This window comes from Gopherus flavomarginatus, chromosome 6 (assembly GCF_025201925.1).
Source record: "Gopherus flavomarginatus isolate rGopFla2 chromosome 6, rGopFla2.mat.asm, whole genome shotgun sequence".
Taxonomy (NCBI): Eukaryota; Metazoa; Chordata; order Testudines; family Testudinidae; genus Gopherus; species Gopherus flavomarginatus.
This window is the reverse complement of record NC_066622.1, coordinates 86,631,116-86,648,648: the sequence shown is the minus strand read 5'-3', so window position 1 is coordinate 86,648,648 and position 17,533 is coordinate 86,631,116. Positions and strand designations below refer to the sequence as shown.

Sequence of the window (17,533 nt, the reverse complement as noted above, 5' to 3'; positions counted from 1 at the left end):
GTAGCCATGCCCCCAGAGAGAGAGTATTATCCTAGTAACCTTAAAATGACTGGGGACATGTTTGCTTAGCATAAACGTTTCCTCTAACCTTGGGTTCATGATTTAGCATTTCTGATGTAAATAAGGTGGACTGTGAAAACAACAACTCCCTGGGGGATGGAAGTGAATTTGCATCTAAACTGAGGGACATTCTTTCTAACAAGGGGCAATTACAAGGCCTGTAAGGAAAAACTAAGGCCTTGATCCTACAAGCACTGCAAATCAGTGGAACTGCTCAACATAATAAAAGTTAAGTGGCTACAGGATGCAAATGTGTTTGCAAGGATCCAGGATCTAAGGTGCTATATTGGTCATGGTTGCTACCTGGCTTTTGGAACCCAGATTACATTATGAAAAGTCTGAAAATGGCAGTGTAGTGTATTATACCAGAGGCCTGATACCATAGTTAGATAAGGATGCTTAACCCAAGAAAAGGTCCCAAACAGAGTTTGGGGACCTGCTCAACATTAGTGTTATGAGGTGATAATATTTACACCTCCATTGCAACATAATTGTCATGACAGCAGGACATATGAGTATTCCTTTAGGAGAAACCATTGCAGACAGCAACCCTAGGCTGCTTCCATCTGACACTTTTCATACTGCCCTGTTCTTTCTCTGAGCTTTTCTTTTTTTAAATTCTTTTTTTACTGTTAGATAACAGAAATAACCTTGTACACCATGGATCAGACTCTGATTTCATTCCAGTTATATACATTTTAACTCACTGACTTTCATAAAGTTATTACTGATTTATATTCCTCTAAGTAAGAGAAGAACCAGGCCTCATATGCATATCACACATTAATATACACAGTGCCTTCATTTTCCCTACACTTACCATAGTGTGAAGCAAGAGTTACCCCACTGATGTCAATGGAGTTACACAGATGTAAATTGGGCTACCTGCTGGCCCAATATGCATATATAACTATGCTCCCCCCGCCCGCATTCTTCAAGATACTTCATGCTGCACGTAAATAGTCTGAACTGTTAAACAATGTATTCTACTGCAAGCAGATTCCTATATGTATCTACATCCACTCCTGCCACAAGCCAAAGGAGGAAATGAAAGGAAACATCTTCCTCTTTCCTTCCTTTTCAGTGTGTCTGACAGATTCTACTCAGGTTGACTGGATCAGTGTCTCTCAACCTTTCCAGACTACTATACCCCTTTCAGGAATCTGATTTGTCTTGTGTACCCACAAGTTTTAAATAAACTACTTGCTTACAAAATCAGACATAAAAATACAGAAGTGTCACAGCTCACTATTACTGAAATATTGCTTACTTTCTCATTTTTACCATAGAATTTTGAAATAAATCCATTGGAATATAAATATTGTACTTACATAACAAAAGAACATAAGAATGGCCATACTCGGTCAGACTAACGGTCCATCCAGCCCAGTATCCTGTCTGCTAACAGTGGCCAATGCCATGTGCCCCAGAGGGAGTGAACCTAACAGGTAATGATCCAGTGATCTCTCTCCTGCTGTGCATCACCACCCTCTGACAAACAGAGGCTAGGGACACCATTCCTTACCCATCCTGGCTAATAGCCATTAATGGATTTAACCTCCATGAATTTATCCAGTTCTCTTTTAAACCCTTTATAGTCCCAGCCTTCACAATCTCCTCAGGCAAGGAGTTCCACATGTTGACTGTGCACTATGTGAAGAAGAACTTCCTTTTATTTGTTTTAAACCTGATGCCCATTCATTTCATTTAGTGGCCCCTAGTTCTTATATTATGGAAACAAGTAAATAACTTTTCCTTGTTCACTTTCTCCACACCACTCATGATTTTATATACCTCTATCATATCACTACTTAGTCTCCTCTTTTCTAAGCTGAAAAATCCTAGCCTCTTTAATCTCTCCTCATATGGGACCCATTCCAAACTCCTAATCGTTTTAGTTGCCCTTCTCTGAACCTTTCTAATGCCAGTACATCTTTTTTTGAGATGAGGAGACCACATGTGTACACAGTACTCAGGATGTTGGTGTACCATGGATTTATATAAGGGCAATAAGATATTTTCCGTCTTATTCTCTATCCCTTTTTTAATGATTCCTAACATGCTGTTTGGTTTTTTGACTGCCCTGCACACTGCGTGGGTGTCTTCAGAGAACTATCTACGATGATTCCAAGATCTCTTTCCTGATTAGTTGTAGCTAAATTACCCCTCATCATATTGTATGTATAGTTGGGGTTATTTTTCCCAATGAGCATTACTTTACATTTATCCACATGAAATTTCATTTGCTATTTTGTTGCCCAATCACTTAGTTTTGTGAGATCTTTTTGAAGTTCTTCACAGTCTGCTTTGGTCTTAACTATGTTGAGCAGTTTAGTATCGTCTGCAAACTTTGCCACTACACTGTTTACCCCTTTCTCCAGATCATTTATGAATAAGTTGAATAGGATTGGTCCTAGGACTGACCCTTGGGGAACACCATTAGTTACTCCTCTCCATTCTGAAAATTTACCATTTACTCTTACTCTCTGTTCCCTGTCCTTTAACCAGTCCTCAGTTCATGAAAGAATCTTCCCTCTTATCCCATGTCAACTTAATTTACATAAGAGCCTTTGGTGAGGGACCTTGTCAAAGGCTTTCCGGAAATCTAAGTACACTATGTCCACTGGATCCCCCTTGTCCACATGTTTGTTGACCTCTTCAAAGAATTCTAATAGATTAGTAAGACATGATTTCCCTTTACAGAAACCATGTTGACTTTTGCCCAACAATTTATGTTCTTCTATGTATCTGACAATTTTATTCTTTACGATTTTGTTTCAACTGATTTGCCCAGTACTGACATTATACTTACTGGTCTGTAATTGCCGGGATCACCTCTAGAGCCCTTTTTAAATATGGACGTTACATTAGCTATCTTCTAGTCATTGGGTACAGAAGCTTATTTAAAGGACAGGTTCCAAACCATAGTTAATAGTTCTGCAATTTCACATCTGAGTTCTTTCTTGGGTGAATGCCATCTGGTCCTGATGACTTGTTACCGTTAAGTTTATCAATTAATTCCAAAACCACCTCTAATGACACTTCAGTCTCTGACAATTCCTCAGATTTGTCACCTACAAAGGATGGCTCAGTTTTGGGAATCTCCCTAACATCCTCAGCAGTGAAGACTGAAGCAAAGAATTCATTTAGTTTCTCCACAATGACTTTATCATCTTTAAGTGCTCCTTTTGTATCTCAGTCATCCAGGGGCCCCACTGATTGTTTAGCAGACTTCCTGCTTCTGATGTACTAAAAACAGTTTATTACCTTTTGAGTTTTGGGCTAGCTGTTCTTCAAACTCCTTTTTGGCTTTTCTTATTACATTTTTACACTTAATTTGGCAGTGTTTATACTCCTTTCTATTTACCTTGCTAGGATTTGACTTCCCCTTTTTAAAAGATGCCTTTTTATCTCTCACTGCTTCTTTTACATAGTTGTTAAGCCATGGTGGCTCTTTTTTAGTTCTTTTACTGTGTTTTTTTAATTTGGGGTATACATTTAAGTTGGGCCTCTATTACGGTGTCTTTGAAGTGTCCATGCGCTTGCAGGGATTTCACTCTAGTCACTGTACCTTTTAATTTCTGTTTAACTAACCTTCTCATTTTTGCATAGTTCCCCTTTCTAAAATTAAATGCCACAGTGTTGGGCTACTGAGGTGTTCTTCGCACCACAGGAATATTAAATGTTATATTATAGCCACTGTTTCCAAGTGGTCCTCTTACAGTTACCTCTTGGACCAGATCCTGCGCTCCACTCAGGATGAAATCGAGAATTGCCTCTTCCTTTGTGGGTTCCTGTACCAGCTGCTCCAAGAAGCAGTCATTTAAAGTATTGAGAAATTTTGTCTCTGTATTTTGTCCTGAGGTGACATGTACCCAGTCAATATGGGGATCATTGAAATTCCACACTATTATTAAGTTCTTTATTTTGATAACCTCTCTAATCTCCCTTAGCATTTCATAGTCACTATCACTGTCCTGGTCAGGTGGTCAATGCCCTAAGGCATTATAAGCACCTTTATACACACACATAACTTGATCCACACTAGGGGTTTTACTACTTTATCTTTCTCCAAAAAAAAAAAAAGCTGTGTTTAGACAAGCTCATTGTTTTGTTCCTTTTTTACTTTAGCTATGCGTGGAGTCATGGGAAGCAATAAGGCAGCTTTGGCTTAGGGTATGGCTATATTTGCAGCTGTACAGCGCTGTGAGTTAAACTTGTCTTCATACAGCTGAGTAGGGAAAGCGCTGCAGTCTGTCCACACCGACAGCTGACAGCGCACTGTCGTGGCCACATTTGCGGCACTTGCAGTGGCGCTGGGAGCGGTGCATTATGGGAAGCTATCCCACAGCTATCCCACAGAGCACCTCTTCCCATTCTGGCGCCTTGGGTTGTGGGAAGGGGGCGGGGGATGCAAGGTATTCTGGGTCCTGTCCCAATACCCCGTGATGGATTGCTTCACATCCCAGCAATCCCTGTGTTTCCGTCCACATTTGGCGCCATCTTTCAACGGTTTCTGTGCAGTGTGATCTGTGTTCCATTTTGGTCTGCAGGAAATGGAGCCCGAACTGCTGAGGAGTATGCTGACGAGTCTCGCCAGCACATCACGTTTAGCAGTCGAGCTATTCCTTAGGATCCAAAGTGACAGTGAGGAGTCTGACGATGATAGCGAGTCGCGTAATGCATACGACACGAAATTGCTTGTGGCATTCATGGATATGCTCACCACCCTGGAACGCTGCTTTTGGGCTTGGGAAACAAGCAGTGAGTGGTGGGATCACATCGTCCTGCCAGTCTGGGATGACAAGCAGTGGCTACAGAATTTTCAGATGAGAAAAGCCACTTTCATGGGACTGTGTGAGGAGCTCACCCCCACCTTGTGGTGCAAGGACATGAGATTGAGAGCTGCCCTGCCAGTGGAGATGCAGGTGGCTATTGAAATCTGGAAGCTGGCAACTCCAGACAGCTACCGATTGGTTGTGAACCAGTTTGGAGTGGGAAAGTTGACCATTGGAATCGTGTTGATGCAAATTTGCAGGGCCATTAATCGCATCCTGCTCAGAAGAATCATGACTCCAGGTAACGTGCAGGACATTGTGGATGGCTTTGCACAAATGGGTTTCCCTAACTGTGGAGGGGCGATAGAAGGGACACATTCCTATTCTGGCACCACCCCACCTAGCATCCGAGTATGTTAATCAGAAGGGGTATTTCTCTATGGTTCTCCAGGTGTTTGTGGATCACCGTGGGCATTTCATTGACATTAACGCAGGTTGGCCCGGAAAGGTGCATGATGCATGCATCTTTTGGAACACTGGCCTGTTCAGGAAGCTGCAGGCTGGGACTTCTTTCCCAGAGCAGAAGATCACAGTAGGGGACATTGAAATGCCCATTGTGATCCTTGGAGACCCCGCTTACCCGTTAAAGCTGTGGCTCATGAAACTCTACACAGGGAGCCTTGACAGCAGCAAGGAACGGTTCAACTACAGGCTGAGCCGGTGCCAAATGACTGTTGAGTGTGCTTTTGGCCGTTTAAATGGCCACTGGTGATCTCTGTATGGAAAGCTGGACTTGGCCGAAAACAGCAGCCCTGTGGTTATATCCACGTGCTGTACCCTCTATAATATTTGTGAAGAGAAGGGTGAAAGATTCAGTCAGGCATGGACCTCCGATGTTCAACACCTGGAGCTGAATTTGCACAGCCAGAGAGCAGGGCTATTAGAGGGGCCTGGCACGGGGCTGTAAGGATCAGGGATGCCTTGAGGAAGCAATTTGAGGCTGAAAACAAGCAGTAATGTCTAGTGCCCTGCACGAGAGTGAAGTACAGTGGTTACAACGTTGGTAGGAATCTGTGTTTGCTAAGCTGATTTGCAGTGCCTGTTTCTTTCCTGGGCTAGGGTATCTTTTACTTTATGCAATAATAAAGAATGTTTTCAAAGCCAAAAAATCCATTTATTGAAAAGAAAATTCATTTATTGAAAGAAACACAACTGTTTGGGAATCAGAAAGGGCAAGGGAGTGGGGTGGGAAACGGTTCAATCACAGATTTGCATATGTCCTGTCTGGAGTGCTGTGCAATGAGTGCTGCACTTCAGGATGGCTATACTGCATGGCGATGAGGATGGAGTGCAGAGGGTAAGGGTTGTAGTTCTCAGGGTTGGTTGGTGAAGATACAGGTGTTGGAGGCAGCTGGTGGCAGTAAGTACTCGGATGTTGGGGAAAGTGGGTTGGAGGTGACATAGAGGCACAAGGGAAAGAGTTTTGGGACAAGGGCTGCAGGGGGGGCAGACATGGTAGTGCTCCACCTGTATGGCTACGAGCGCCTGGATAAAGTCCATTTGGTGCTCCAGGATGCTTATCAGCTGTTCCGTGCTTTGCTTCCAGTGCACTGCTTTTTCCTTGCAGATCCTGCTTTCACTCTCCCTTCACTCCTGTGTTTTGTGATTCTCTGTAAGAGATATTGATGCATCACTTTGTGCATCATGTCTTCTTTGCTTTTTTGCGGTCTCTTCCGGAGTTTTTGCAGTCTCTCAGCCAGTGATAACATGACAGCTGAGATTTCAAGGTTGCATCTGTAAAAGCAAAATGCAAGACTTAACAGAGGCAGCATTGTTTATACCAGACAGAGTAATGATTCCCACGCACTTAAGGAGGACACACACAGTCTACACAATAGCATAATTTTCCTGTCCCAAAGAGAGAGCACATAACCCACAGGAGCCCCAAAATGGTGAGTAAGGGGGACTGATTGTTTCCGGGCTGTACTCTCCTCTGGGTTTCTGTGCCTTGGGGAGAGCTGCAGGGGGCACCTACACTGAACACTGTCCCAACATTTTCCACAGGAGTTTATCCTGGAAGATATCTCACTGCTGAGGGTGAAGCAAGAGAGGGTCTTCTACTGCAATGCGGCTTCCGCACTGGCCTATATGCAACTTGCCTGTATGCAGCAATGGTCCCCCCGACCTTCGCGGCACAGTGGTGCAGACACATTAGCCTGACTGGGACAAGGAACACGGTGGCTCTCCCAATAAACTTGTGCAAGCGCATTGTCCACGTTCTGGATGAGACTTAGAAGAGATTACTGAGGCCAATTACTGCGATGTGATAGACCACATCAATGCACTATTCTGCATCTAGGAATGCATGCAGCCCTAACCCTCCTCTCCCAAAAAATTTCCTTCCCAAAACTAAAAGCCACTTACTGGGAACATGCTCTTCTGTTTGTCCTCCACCAAGTACCAGCCGCTGTGACTGGCTACCTTCCTCCTGGCTTGAGAAGAGCTCCTGGCTGCATGCCTTCAGGGATTCTGGGGTGTCTCCCCCCACCCTAACACCCTCACTCCCACCTTCCTCCTCCTCCTCCTCCCCCTGCTCTGAAGTGTCCATGGTGGTGCTCGGAGTGGAGGTGGGGTCACCCCCAAGTATCGCGTCCAGCTCTTTGTAGAAATGGCAGGTTGTGGGGGCAGCACCGGAGCAGAAGTTTGCCTCGTGGGCTTTGTGGTAGGCATTCCACAGCTCCTTCACTTTAATCCTGCACTGCAGTGCGTTCTGGTCATGTCCCGTTTTCATCATGGCCCTTAATAGCTGACCAAAGGAATTGTAATTCCTACAGCTGGAGTGCAGCTGGGACTGGACAGCTTCCTCCCCCCAAACACTGATGAGGTCCAGCAACTCGCCATTGCTCCATGCTAGGGCTCGTTTGGCGCATGGAGGCATGGTCACCTGGAAAGATTCACTGATAGCACTCCACATCTGGCTGAGCAAACAAGAAGGGGATTTTTAAAATTCCCGGGGAACATAAAGGGTGGGTCTAACAGTTGGTCACCTGAGGCCAGGGCAGCAGAGTTCGAACTGATGAGCAGAGTGGCTAGAACAGGCATTGTGGGATACTGCCGAATACTTCTGGAGGCCAATCAGAGCGCATTGGGCAGCCACACTGGCACCGCAGCAAAGCAGCAGCAGTGCAATACCCTTTATTCCTCTCAGGGAGGTGGAGTACAAGCACTGCTGTAGCCGTAGAGATACAGTACTGTACATGCCTTGCCAGTGTGGATGGGGAGTGAGTTACAGCACTGTGGGTGGCTTTATTGTGCTGTAACTCTCAAGTGTAGCCAAGGCCTTAGTCCACCAGCTGTTCTTCCTTTCACTGTGGGTGGAGTAACCTTTGCAAGACAAGAGGAAAATTAACATTTGTTGTTAGTAGCATTGATTCCTGTGAGATAGTTTGCCATTGACTGGAGGGCTAAACTGGAGAGCATTTGAAGACTGATAAGCACACGAATCTTGAAGTGAGTCACGTACCAGACAGTAATATTAAAAGGACAGTTATTTATAATACATTGCACATAACTAAAATGTAACAACTGAGGATGCACAAATGCATTCCCTGGCTATTAAATACCATTTACTCTGTGTTAACTTGTTCTCATTATAGACAACAAAATGCAATGGCATTTTTCCACAGGATTCCCCAAAACACTGCATTTGTTCAAAATCAATTACTTTACTATAAAGAAATGCCTCGTAAGAATGACTTATGGCCTTTCTAAACGACAACTTTTATAACTATGTTTGTAAGCACTTACTGTGACAGCTGACTCTAAATATGGCTTGTAACTGCACAGCATATAGCTAAACTCAGTTTGTAACTTGATCAGTTAAAGGTGTTTTGTCCTGCGAGTATCTTAGGTTGTAGCCAGTTCAGCATGCTTTTTTGAAAGATGACAGGAGCCCCTATCCATGTTTATGTAACCGCTTTGGCCAGTCCTCTTTCTTCCCAATTTCTGTTCTGAAAAGTGCTTTGCTGTATATGCTGAACACCCACTCTTTCACAAATCAAGCATTGTTAAGGTGTCTAGTAAAAAACTCCAAAATGGAGGCACCCAAAAATCGTGAGTCACTTTTGAAATCTTGGGCACTACCCCTGTCTTTTTCTCTCTAGACAAAAAACAGAATTACCCCACCTGCTGTTTCTGATCTTTACCTGCTGCAGAGCACTCGTGGTTTGTTTGATAAAAATAACTGAACAGATTCAGTGGTATGTTCATCCAATCTGGCAGCAGTTAAACTTCAAATTACAGAGAATAAAAGAAGTAGAAAACCACTTAACCATTGTTCAGTGCATCGACTTGTAGGGGAAATGGGATGACCTTAAATGCAACAGAAAACACATTTAGGAATGCAGTTCTGTTTTATTTAACCAGAGTGTAATTTTCAAATTTCCTGTTTTTCATTATTATATATGTATTTGTTTATTTTTTAGGTTTCAAATCTAACAAAAGGTTAAAAATAAAACAAAACAAAAAAAACAAACAAAAAAGAGCTACACCCAAATAAGCCACTCTTAAGTGGAAATAAGTGTGTCCACACAGTTTTTTGCACCACTTTAAAAATCACATCTCAACTTACATTGGTGTAACTTCCTCATGTAGACACACTCTAAGTTTTAAAATGAACTTAGTTAAATCAGTACAGATTTCTCATATAGCCCTGCCTTCCTTCAGGGAGCCTCCCACTCTTCTCTCAAGAGCCGTCTCTCTCTTTTTAACTGCCCCCTCCAAACCAGCCTGAACTGGTTCACAGAGTTCTTTATATAAAAATAGAAGTATGACACAATGCAGTTGCTTATCATTTCGCTCTCTCTTTGCAGACTGTGATTCAGATTTTCACAGAAAATTTTGGACATATTGCTCATCATGTGTTAATTTAGGCCATATATGCAATTCTGTTACTGATTTCTGATAGCTAAGGGCACATTCTGACTTCAGATCCATAGAGGTTTTATCCATGCTAGGAATCTGCTGCATATTCTGCACTTGATCCTTATATGCAAATCCCACTGAAGTCGATCTCTAGCCTACATCTGAAAAAAAATACTCTTACAATAATCATCCAACGTGATAATGTAGTTTGGGACCATTACTGTCCCATTTATTATTTGCATCACAGTAACATCCCAATGATCCCATCTGATCCTTGGAGGAGATTCAAAAGCCCAATGGTTCCATCTCAGTGGTGCTCCTAGGAGGAAGTCCCACTGTGCTGACTTTAATTCTCTGCCAGGGTTCAGAGAGGAAGGCATTACCTGCTGAGTGCTAATTACTTACAGATAAGCCTTTATAGACTCACAACCTTAAATAACGGTATTGAGAAGAAGCCACCAAAGGCAATCCTGGGGTGATACAGATGTTGGTCTTCTTGATTTATTACTTCTAAAACTCGGTGGGACAGGATGCAGCTAGGGACTGTTGCTAAACTGGCACCAGTCTGGATTAGACCCAGACCTCTTGCAATAAAACTACTTGGGGAGAGTGATTTATTCAAACCTACATTTTCAATTAATGTTTCTCTCTTGCTGTTCCATTCCTAGACCTGTGTCAGGACCTGAGATTGGGCTGCCTTAAGGCTTGACAAATCATTGCACTGCATGGACTCTGGTAGGGGGCAAACCAACAGAGGTTTATTGGGAGTGGTCCTTTTTTTCAGGGGAGGCACATTGACTGCAGTAGTTCCATTCAGACCATAAGAGGGTCCCAGGCAGAACAGAAAACACAATACTCCAGGTCAAAAAGAAACACAATAGTCCTACAACAGGCCTACCTGCCCTCAAGAAGGCACTGGCATGTAGCAGTCTTTGGTTGGCTCCAACACCTACTCTTAGCCCAGCCTTCCTTCAGGGAACAAGAAATCTGTTTTCCCTCCCAGTTACCTCTCAAGAGGGAGGGATAGCTCAGTGGTTTGAGCATTGGCTTGCTAAACCCAGGGTTGTGAGTTCAATCTTTGAGGGGGCCACTTAGGGATCTGGAGCAAAAATCAGTACTAGGTCCTGCTAGTGAAGGCAGGGGACTGGTCTTGATGACATTTCAAGGTCCTTTCCTGTTCTAGGAGATAGGTATATCTCCAAGTATTATAATAAGAGAGCTGTCTTTCCCTTTTTAACTGCCTCCTCCAAATGTGACAGCTCTTGCAGGTGAAGTGGGGCAGGGCTGAGAGAACTCACTGCAGCTGATTAACCCTTCCCTATCCATGTGTGGAGTTTGTACACCCCATCACAGGGCCCTATTGTCCTGGACAAACATACAAGTAGACACTGTTGCTGTCCCACAGAGTTTAAAATCTAATTTAGTCGATACTGTGCAATTTTACTGTAAAGAGTAGGAGAAGATCAGTATAGAATTTATATGCTGATTATGGGATAGACCCGTGGTTCTCAACTTTTCTGTACCTTGATCCCATGCCACAACAGAAAAACATTTTGAGATCCTTCCCCCATCTAGCCATAAAGAAAGGTAGGGTCCTGGATATTTTCATAATCCCTTCCCTGAGGTTGAGAACACATGAAATAGGGATTCAGTGAGAATGAGCTGCTGCCCCATGTTTGCTATTCAGTATTCTGGACTCCTCTCATGTCCCAGGAATTCTCCTCACTGGGATTGTTGGAACATTCAATCTCTTTCTACTGGAGCGGTAAAAGATTATTCTGTCTGCTCCTATTTACTTAGTTAAATAAAAATTATTTGAATTAATGATGTTACCTACTTTGAGGAAAATGTGCATATACATGTGTTATCCCTTCATAACGACTGAATATTTTCAACTTCAATACAGTATGCTCCTTCGGGGAAGAAAACGAAGTGTTAGCCAAATGCTTTCCTTGTAATGAGACCTACTAGAAATGTAAGCATTGTGTTATTATACTTCGGATCAAAGTGTTTCATTGTGAAATAGTCTGTATTTTTCCACTGCTCAGAATACACTTCTTCAACCTAGTTTAATAGCCAGTGGCAGAGCATTCAGGTGCATGGCCAAGAGATTCTACAGCATGCATTCCCCATGGAACCAAGGGGGAGAGGCAAGACCAAAATGGGCTTCCACCATTTTTCTGAGGGAAAAAGACAGGACCAAAGGGAAGATGTTAGCGTCTGTATATATTTATAGGACTCTTGTACCTTTTTAATCAAAGATTATGGTAAAGAGGACAGAGTGAAGGTGAATACCAGAAAAAATGCAAAGAACAAGAGAAACATGTAAATGGGGCAAAAGTCCCTTATGTCTTTTTAATGACTCTGTGGCCCACAGAGTTTCCTGGTAGGCCTTGGACACAGCAATTTTAGTTCTTTCTATATCAGAACATCCTTCTACCTTGACTGTGGCTATGTCTTCACTGATAAAAATGTATTTTTTAACTTGGGATAAAATAATGCACATTAGTATCCTGCTGTACAAACATAGCGGAGAGAAGGCAATAACAGAAGGGTCTTCTCTGTTGTTTATAATATTAAATGTCCTTGTGCACTTACTGTGAATAGCCAACAAATTTAGTATAAAGCTTTCTGTTAGAGGAAAATATTTTCAGTCTCCTGCTATGACCTTGAAAATCCACTCTTTTTGTGCAAATGTGTATATAAACACATCACATTATATTTAGGAAAACATTTATGGAATGTCTTCTACACTGTGTTGTCTAAGTGACTCTGGTCTTTTTAGTATTGGGCGAATACCTTTCTTTTTCACCTTGTCAGTCATAATGGAAATAAGTGTATTCCATCAAAGATTATTATGACTCAGCTAGTAAATGATGTGGTAGCATATAATTTTATGGACCTTAGCTCTGTGGAAGTCATGATTCTCCATCTCCATGTACTGTAATTTTTAAATCAATCCCCAAAATGTAGATTTCCTTCATTAGTTGACACAAAGTGCCCAAGTTAAAGCCTAAATGCTAACAGTGAAAGGCGTTTAAAAAGGCTTGTTATGAAGTTAGCAGTGCTACAGAATTTTTGAACACAAAATTAGAGGTGGGCAAAAAATCTGAATAATTCCATACAATAGTAGTTTGATTTCCACAGATTATTCTTCTGCGGATCAGATCTACCTCCTTCCACAGGAAAATAAGAAAAATAGATTGTTTTGTGTAATATATAAATCCCTCTTATTGTAAAACTAAGTCAGTTATTCTTCCATAGGGACAGGGAGAGTACAAAATGAAGGAATGTTTGAGTGAGAGACAGGAAAGCAAGAAATAGGGCTTATCGACATGACCACGTAGTTCGCAGCAAGCTGCGGTGTAAACCACATTAGCCTGCTGTACACTAAGGGCTAGTCTACACTGGCAATGCTAAAGTGCTGCCACGGTGGTGCTTTAACATGGCTTGTGTGGTCACAGTGCAGTGCTGGGAGGGAGCTCTCCCAGCGCTCTAAAAACCCCACCTCCACGGGGGGTGCAGCTACCAGCGCTGGTGCCCTGTCTACACTGGCGCTTTACAGCGCTGAAACTTGCTGCGCTCAAGGGTGTGTTTTTTCATACCCATGAGTGAGAAAGTTGCAGCGCTGTGAAGTGCCAGTGTAGACAAGCCCTAAGTGTCTGTGTGGAATCTGCTGCCATACACTAAAATTTCTCTAGTGCGCACTTTGGTCTACCCCCTTTGAAACTGGAGCAGATCAAAGCACACTAGAGAACTTTTAGGGCATGTTTTTTTAGAGCGCTGGGAGACCTCTCCCCCAGTGCTATGCCACAACTATACAAGCCATGTTAAAGCGCAGCCACGGCAGAACTTTAACATAGCTAGTGAAGATGTGCCCTTAGTGTACAACAGGTTAGCCTAGTTTATACCCCAGCTTGCCAGGAACAAAATGTCCAACATGTGTAGACAAGCCCTACCTGACCAAAAACACCCAGCCAAATGCAGTTAAGTGGACTGATGAGTGTTAAAAGGCCTTTACCCAACTTAAGGCGACGCTCATGTCTGACCCTGTGCTCAGGGCCCCGGACTTTGACAAGCCATTCCTAGTAACCACGCATGCATCTAAGCGTGGTATAGGAGCAGTTCTCATGCAGGAAGCAACGGATCACAACTTCCATCCTGTCGTGTTTCTCAGCAAGAAACTGTCTGAGAGGGAAAGTCACTGGTCAGTCAGTGAAAAGGAATGCTATGCCATTGTGTACGCCCTGGAAAAGCTATGCCCATGTGTTTGGGGACGGCGGTTCCAGCTACAAACTGACCATGCTGCACTAAAGTGGCTTCATACTGCCAAGGGGAACAACAAGAAACTTCTTCGTTGGAGTTTAGCTCTCCAAGATTTTGATTTTGAAGTTCAACACATTTCAGGAGCTTCTAACAAAGTAGCTGATGCACTCTCTCGTGAAAGTTTCCCAGAATCCAGTAGTTAAAAAGTGTTCTTAAAATGTAAAAGCCTGTTAGTTATATATTTACTGGTATATGTAAAGGTGCATGTATTGTATTAATCTGTTTATTTTAAAGTTCTAGGAAGAAATCGCCGCCAGTGAGGTTCCCTACTGTCTGCAATTTGGGGGGCGTGTCATAAACAGATAGCTAAGGGTAAATGTCTCTTTCACCTATAAAAGGGTTAACAAACAGTAACCTGAAACACCTGACCAGAGGACCAATCAAGAAACAAGACTTTTTCAAATCTGGGTGGAGGGAAGTTTTGGGTGTGAGTTTGTTGTTCTTTGTCTTGGGTCTGTGCCCTCTTGGCTCTGAGAGTGATTTTTCCATCTCCAGGTTTTCTAATCTTCTGTTTCCAAGTTGTAAGTACAAGGATAGTAAGACAATAGGTTTATATATTTTTTTTGTATTTACATGTGTGTAGTTGCTGGAGTGTATTCTTTTTGGATAAGGCTGTTTATTCATTTTTCTTTTAAGCAATTGACCCTGTATATTGTCACCTTAATACAGAGACTATTTTTAATGTCTTTTTCTTTCTTTTTTATATAAAGCTTTCTTTTTAAGACCTGTTGGAGTTTTTCTTTAGTGGGGACTCCAGGGAATTGAGTCTGCAGCTCACCAGGGGATTGGTGGGAGGAACAAGTCAGAGGGAAAAATCTCTTTGTGTTAGATTTACTAAGCCTGCCTTTGTATACCCTCTGGGTGAGGGGGGAGAGAGGTTAGATCTCTCGGTACTTGTGTTTCAAGGACTTAAAGCAGGGAGGGTGGAATCCCTTTGTTTAGATTCACGGAGCTTGAATCTGTATATCTCTCCAGGAACCCAGGGAGGGAACACCTGGAGGGGAAGAGGGAGAATGGAAGTGGGTTATTTCCCTTTGTGGTGAGACTCAAGGAATCTGGGTCTTGGGGTCCCCTGGGAAGGTTTTGGGGAGACCACAGTGAGCTAGGCACTGTATAATTCCTGGCTGGTGGCAGCAATTCCCAGGTCCAAGCTGGTAACTAAGCTTGGAGGTTTTCATGCTAACACCCATATTTTGGACGCTAAGGTCCAGATCTGGGAAGAAATGTTATGACAACAACAGGTTAGCCTAGTTTATACCCCAGCTTGCCAGGAACAAAATGTCCAACATGTGTAGACAAGCCCTAAGAGATACAGCTTGGGGGAAAAAGGAAGAAAAAATGAACAGTGGGGGTTGGCAACTAACAAAGGAGGAGAATTAAGTAGAACAATGAAAAAGATAAGAATAGAATAGAGGAAAGTTTGAAAAATAAAGCTATTTTCTGACTAATGAGTTATTTATTACAGCATAACAGGAAAATTCTAAACCAAGTGAGACCTAGTTTGATCTCTTAATCACCTTCCACAGATCAAGATTTTTTTGGAGGAACACTGAGCTACATATTCTCAGCACCATTATCACAATACAGTCTTGTAGGTCTGACAATAGCTATTTCCATTCAAAAGACTCCCCTTTCCAAAGCTTGAGGGTTCATGCATTTTAAAATAATGGTTTGGTGAGTATAATATTATGGAGATAAAATGCCTTGTGTATATCGATCACTGAAGGAGGAGTAAGGTGCAAATACAAAATGTGGCTACAGTTACTTGATACTGTAATACACCTCTACCCAGATATAACGCTGTCCTCGGGAGCCAAAAAAATCTTACCATGTTATAGGTGAAACTGCATTATATCGAACTTGCTTTGATCCACTGGAGTGCACAGCTCTGCCCCCCGGAGCACTGCTTTACCACTTTATATCTGAATTTGTGTTATATCGGGTTGCGTTATATCGGGGTAGAGGTGTATATTCATCCATTGAAGTACATTCTTCTGTGGGGGAGAAATGTGCTTTCGTTGATTACAGCAAGTACAGTGGACCAGGACTCCCAGGTTCTATGTCATGCTCTGCAAATGACTCCCTGTGAACTCTGCAAATTGCTTAACATCTGTGTCTGTCTGTAAAATCAGTTCATTGGTATTTACTTTCCTTACAAGGGAGACATTTCTGAGGTTTAACTAAGCTCTGATTTAGCAAAGCACTTAAACATGTCTCTAAGTCCCATTGAAATCAGTAAGATTTAGCATGGTCTTTAAATTAACCTTGTGATTAAGCACGTTGCTGAACTGGCACCCTAAGGTATAACAAAAGTAAATTATCAGTGGTTACATTCAGGATCACACTCACTCTTCTCCGTGCATTATTTTTACACCATGATTTTTATAAACCTTCCTGGAAACTTGCCTGGTTTTGAGAAGCCTGTTTTGTCAAGTTTTGTAAAGAGGGTGCTCTATACACAAGAAACATAGTCAACAGTACTTAGACTGGGAATGTGCTTGCTACTTTATTCAATTACATAACACAGAGTGGCCTTCCACTCACTAAATAGGAAGTTTGGGAGTGGGGGAGCATGGTTCCACCCCCTAAATGTAAATAACCCAATTAACCCTTTGATGACTGCTTTACTACTCAAGTGAATTTTGCCTTATTCACAATTGCTTTTAACTTAGTCACTTTTTTTTTTACAATACACACTCAGTTCTTCTGCTTCCCATAGCACAGAAGCAGTAACATTCATGAATAGAGTGGACAGAAAAGAGACGGACTGAAAGGAAAACCACAAAACAGTGGGAATTAGTACAGATTATTTAAATTTCCAGTCCTTCACTAAGAGTGAAGAGTATCATGTATCAGTAGCAGTATCAAGGGTGTCTTTCAGCAACAAGTGATCCATTTCTAAATTCTTAAATTGTTACACTTTATATTCATGGAGGGGTAAACAGGTTATACAGCAGATATGCTGCATTCTGTAGCCCTGTTTTGTGCTAACAAGTCCAAATACTCCAGAAAAAATGTTTACCTGCCTTTCGTAACTGTTGTTCCTCAAGATGTGTTGCTAATGTCCATTCCATTCTAGGTGGCGCGTGCCAATGTGCAAGGCCATCAGAGATTTTTGCCTTAGTGGACCCATAGGGTCAGTCATAGTGCCCTTTGGAGTGCTCTGCTCATGCCGCGGTATATCAGGTGCCGCTGGCCCTACGCGCTCTCAGTTCCTTCTTGCCGATCACTCCGACAGGGACAGGAGTGTGGGCAATGGAATGGACATGAGCAACACATCTCAAAGAAGAACAGTTACAAAAGGTAGGTAGCTGTGTTTTCTTCTTCAAGTGCTTGCTCATGTCGATTACATTCTAGGTGACTGTAGCAGGGTGGTCCCCCTGCTCCTGCCCTTCAGGGCTTGGAACAGCCCTGGGAAAGGGCTGTGGCTGGGGCAAGAAGGCTGG

General features: G+C 42.7%; 1 protein-coding gene across 1 annotated transcript; it reads right to left on the bottom strand.

Annotated features, from left to right (window-relative positions):
• Nucleotides 1-6,091: 6,091 nt before the first annotated feature.
• On the bottom strand, nt 6,092-7,861 carry LOC127053610 (zinc finger and SCAN domain-containing protein 20-like). Its single transcript, XM_050958616.1, has 2 exons — nt 7,263-7,861; nt 6,092-6,632 (listed from the first exon to the last, which is right to left on the bottom strand). Exons 1-2 carry the CDS (start codon nt 7,810-7,812, stop codon nt 6,541-6,543), a joined length of 642 nt encoding a protein of 213 aa, XP_050814573.1. The 5' UTR covers nt 7,813-7,861; the 3' UTR covers nt 6,092-6,540.
• Nucleotides 7,862-17,533: the final 9,672 nt, after the last annotated feature.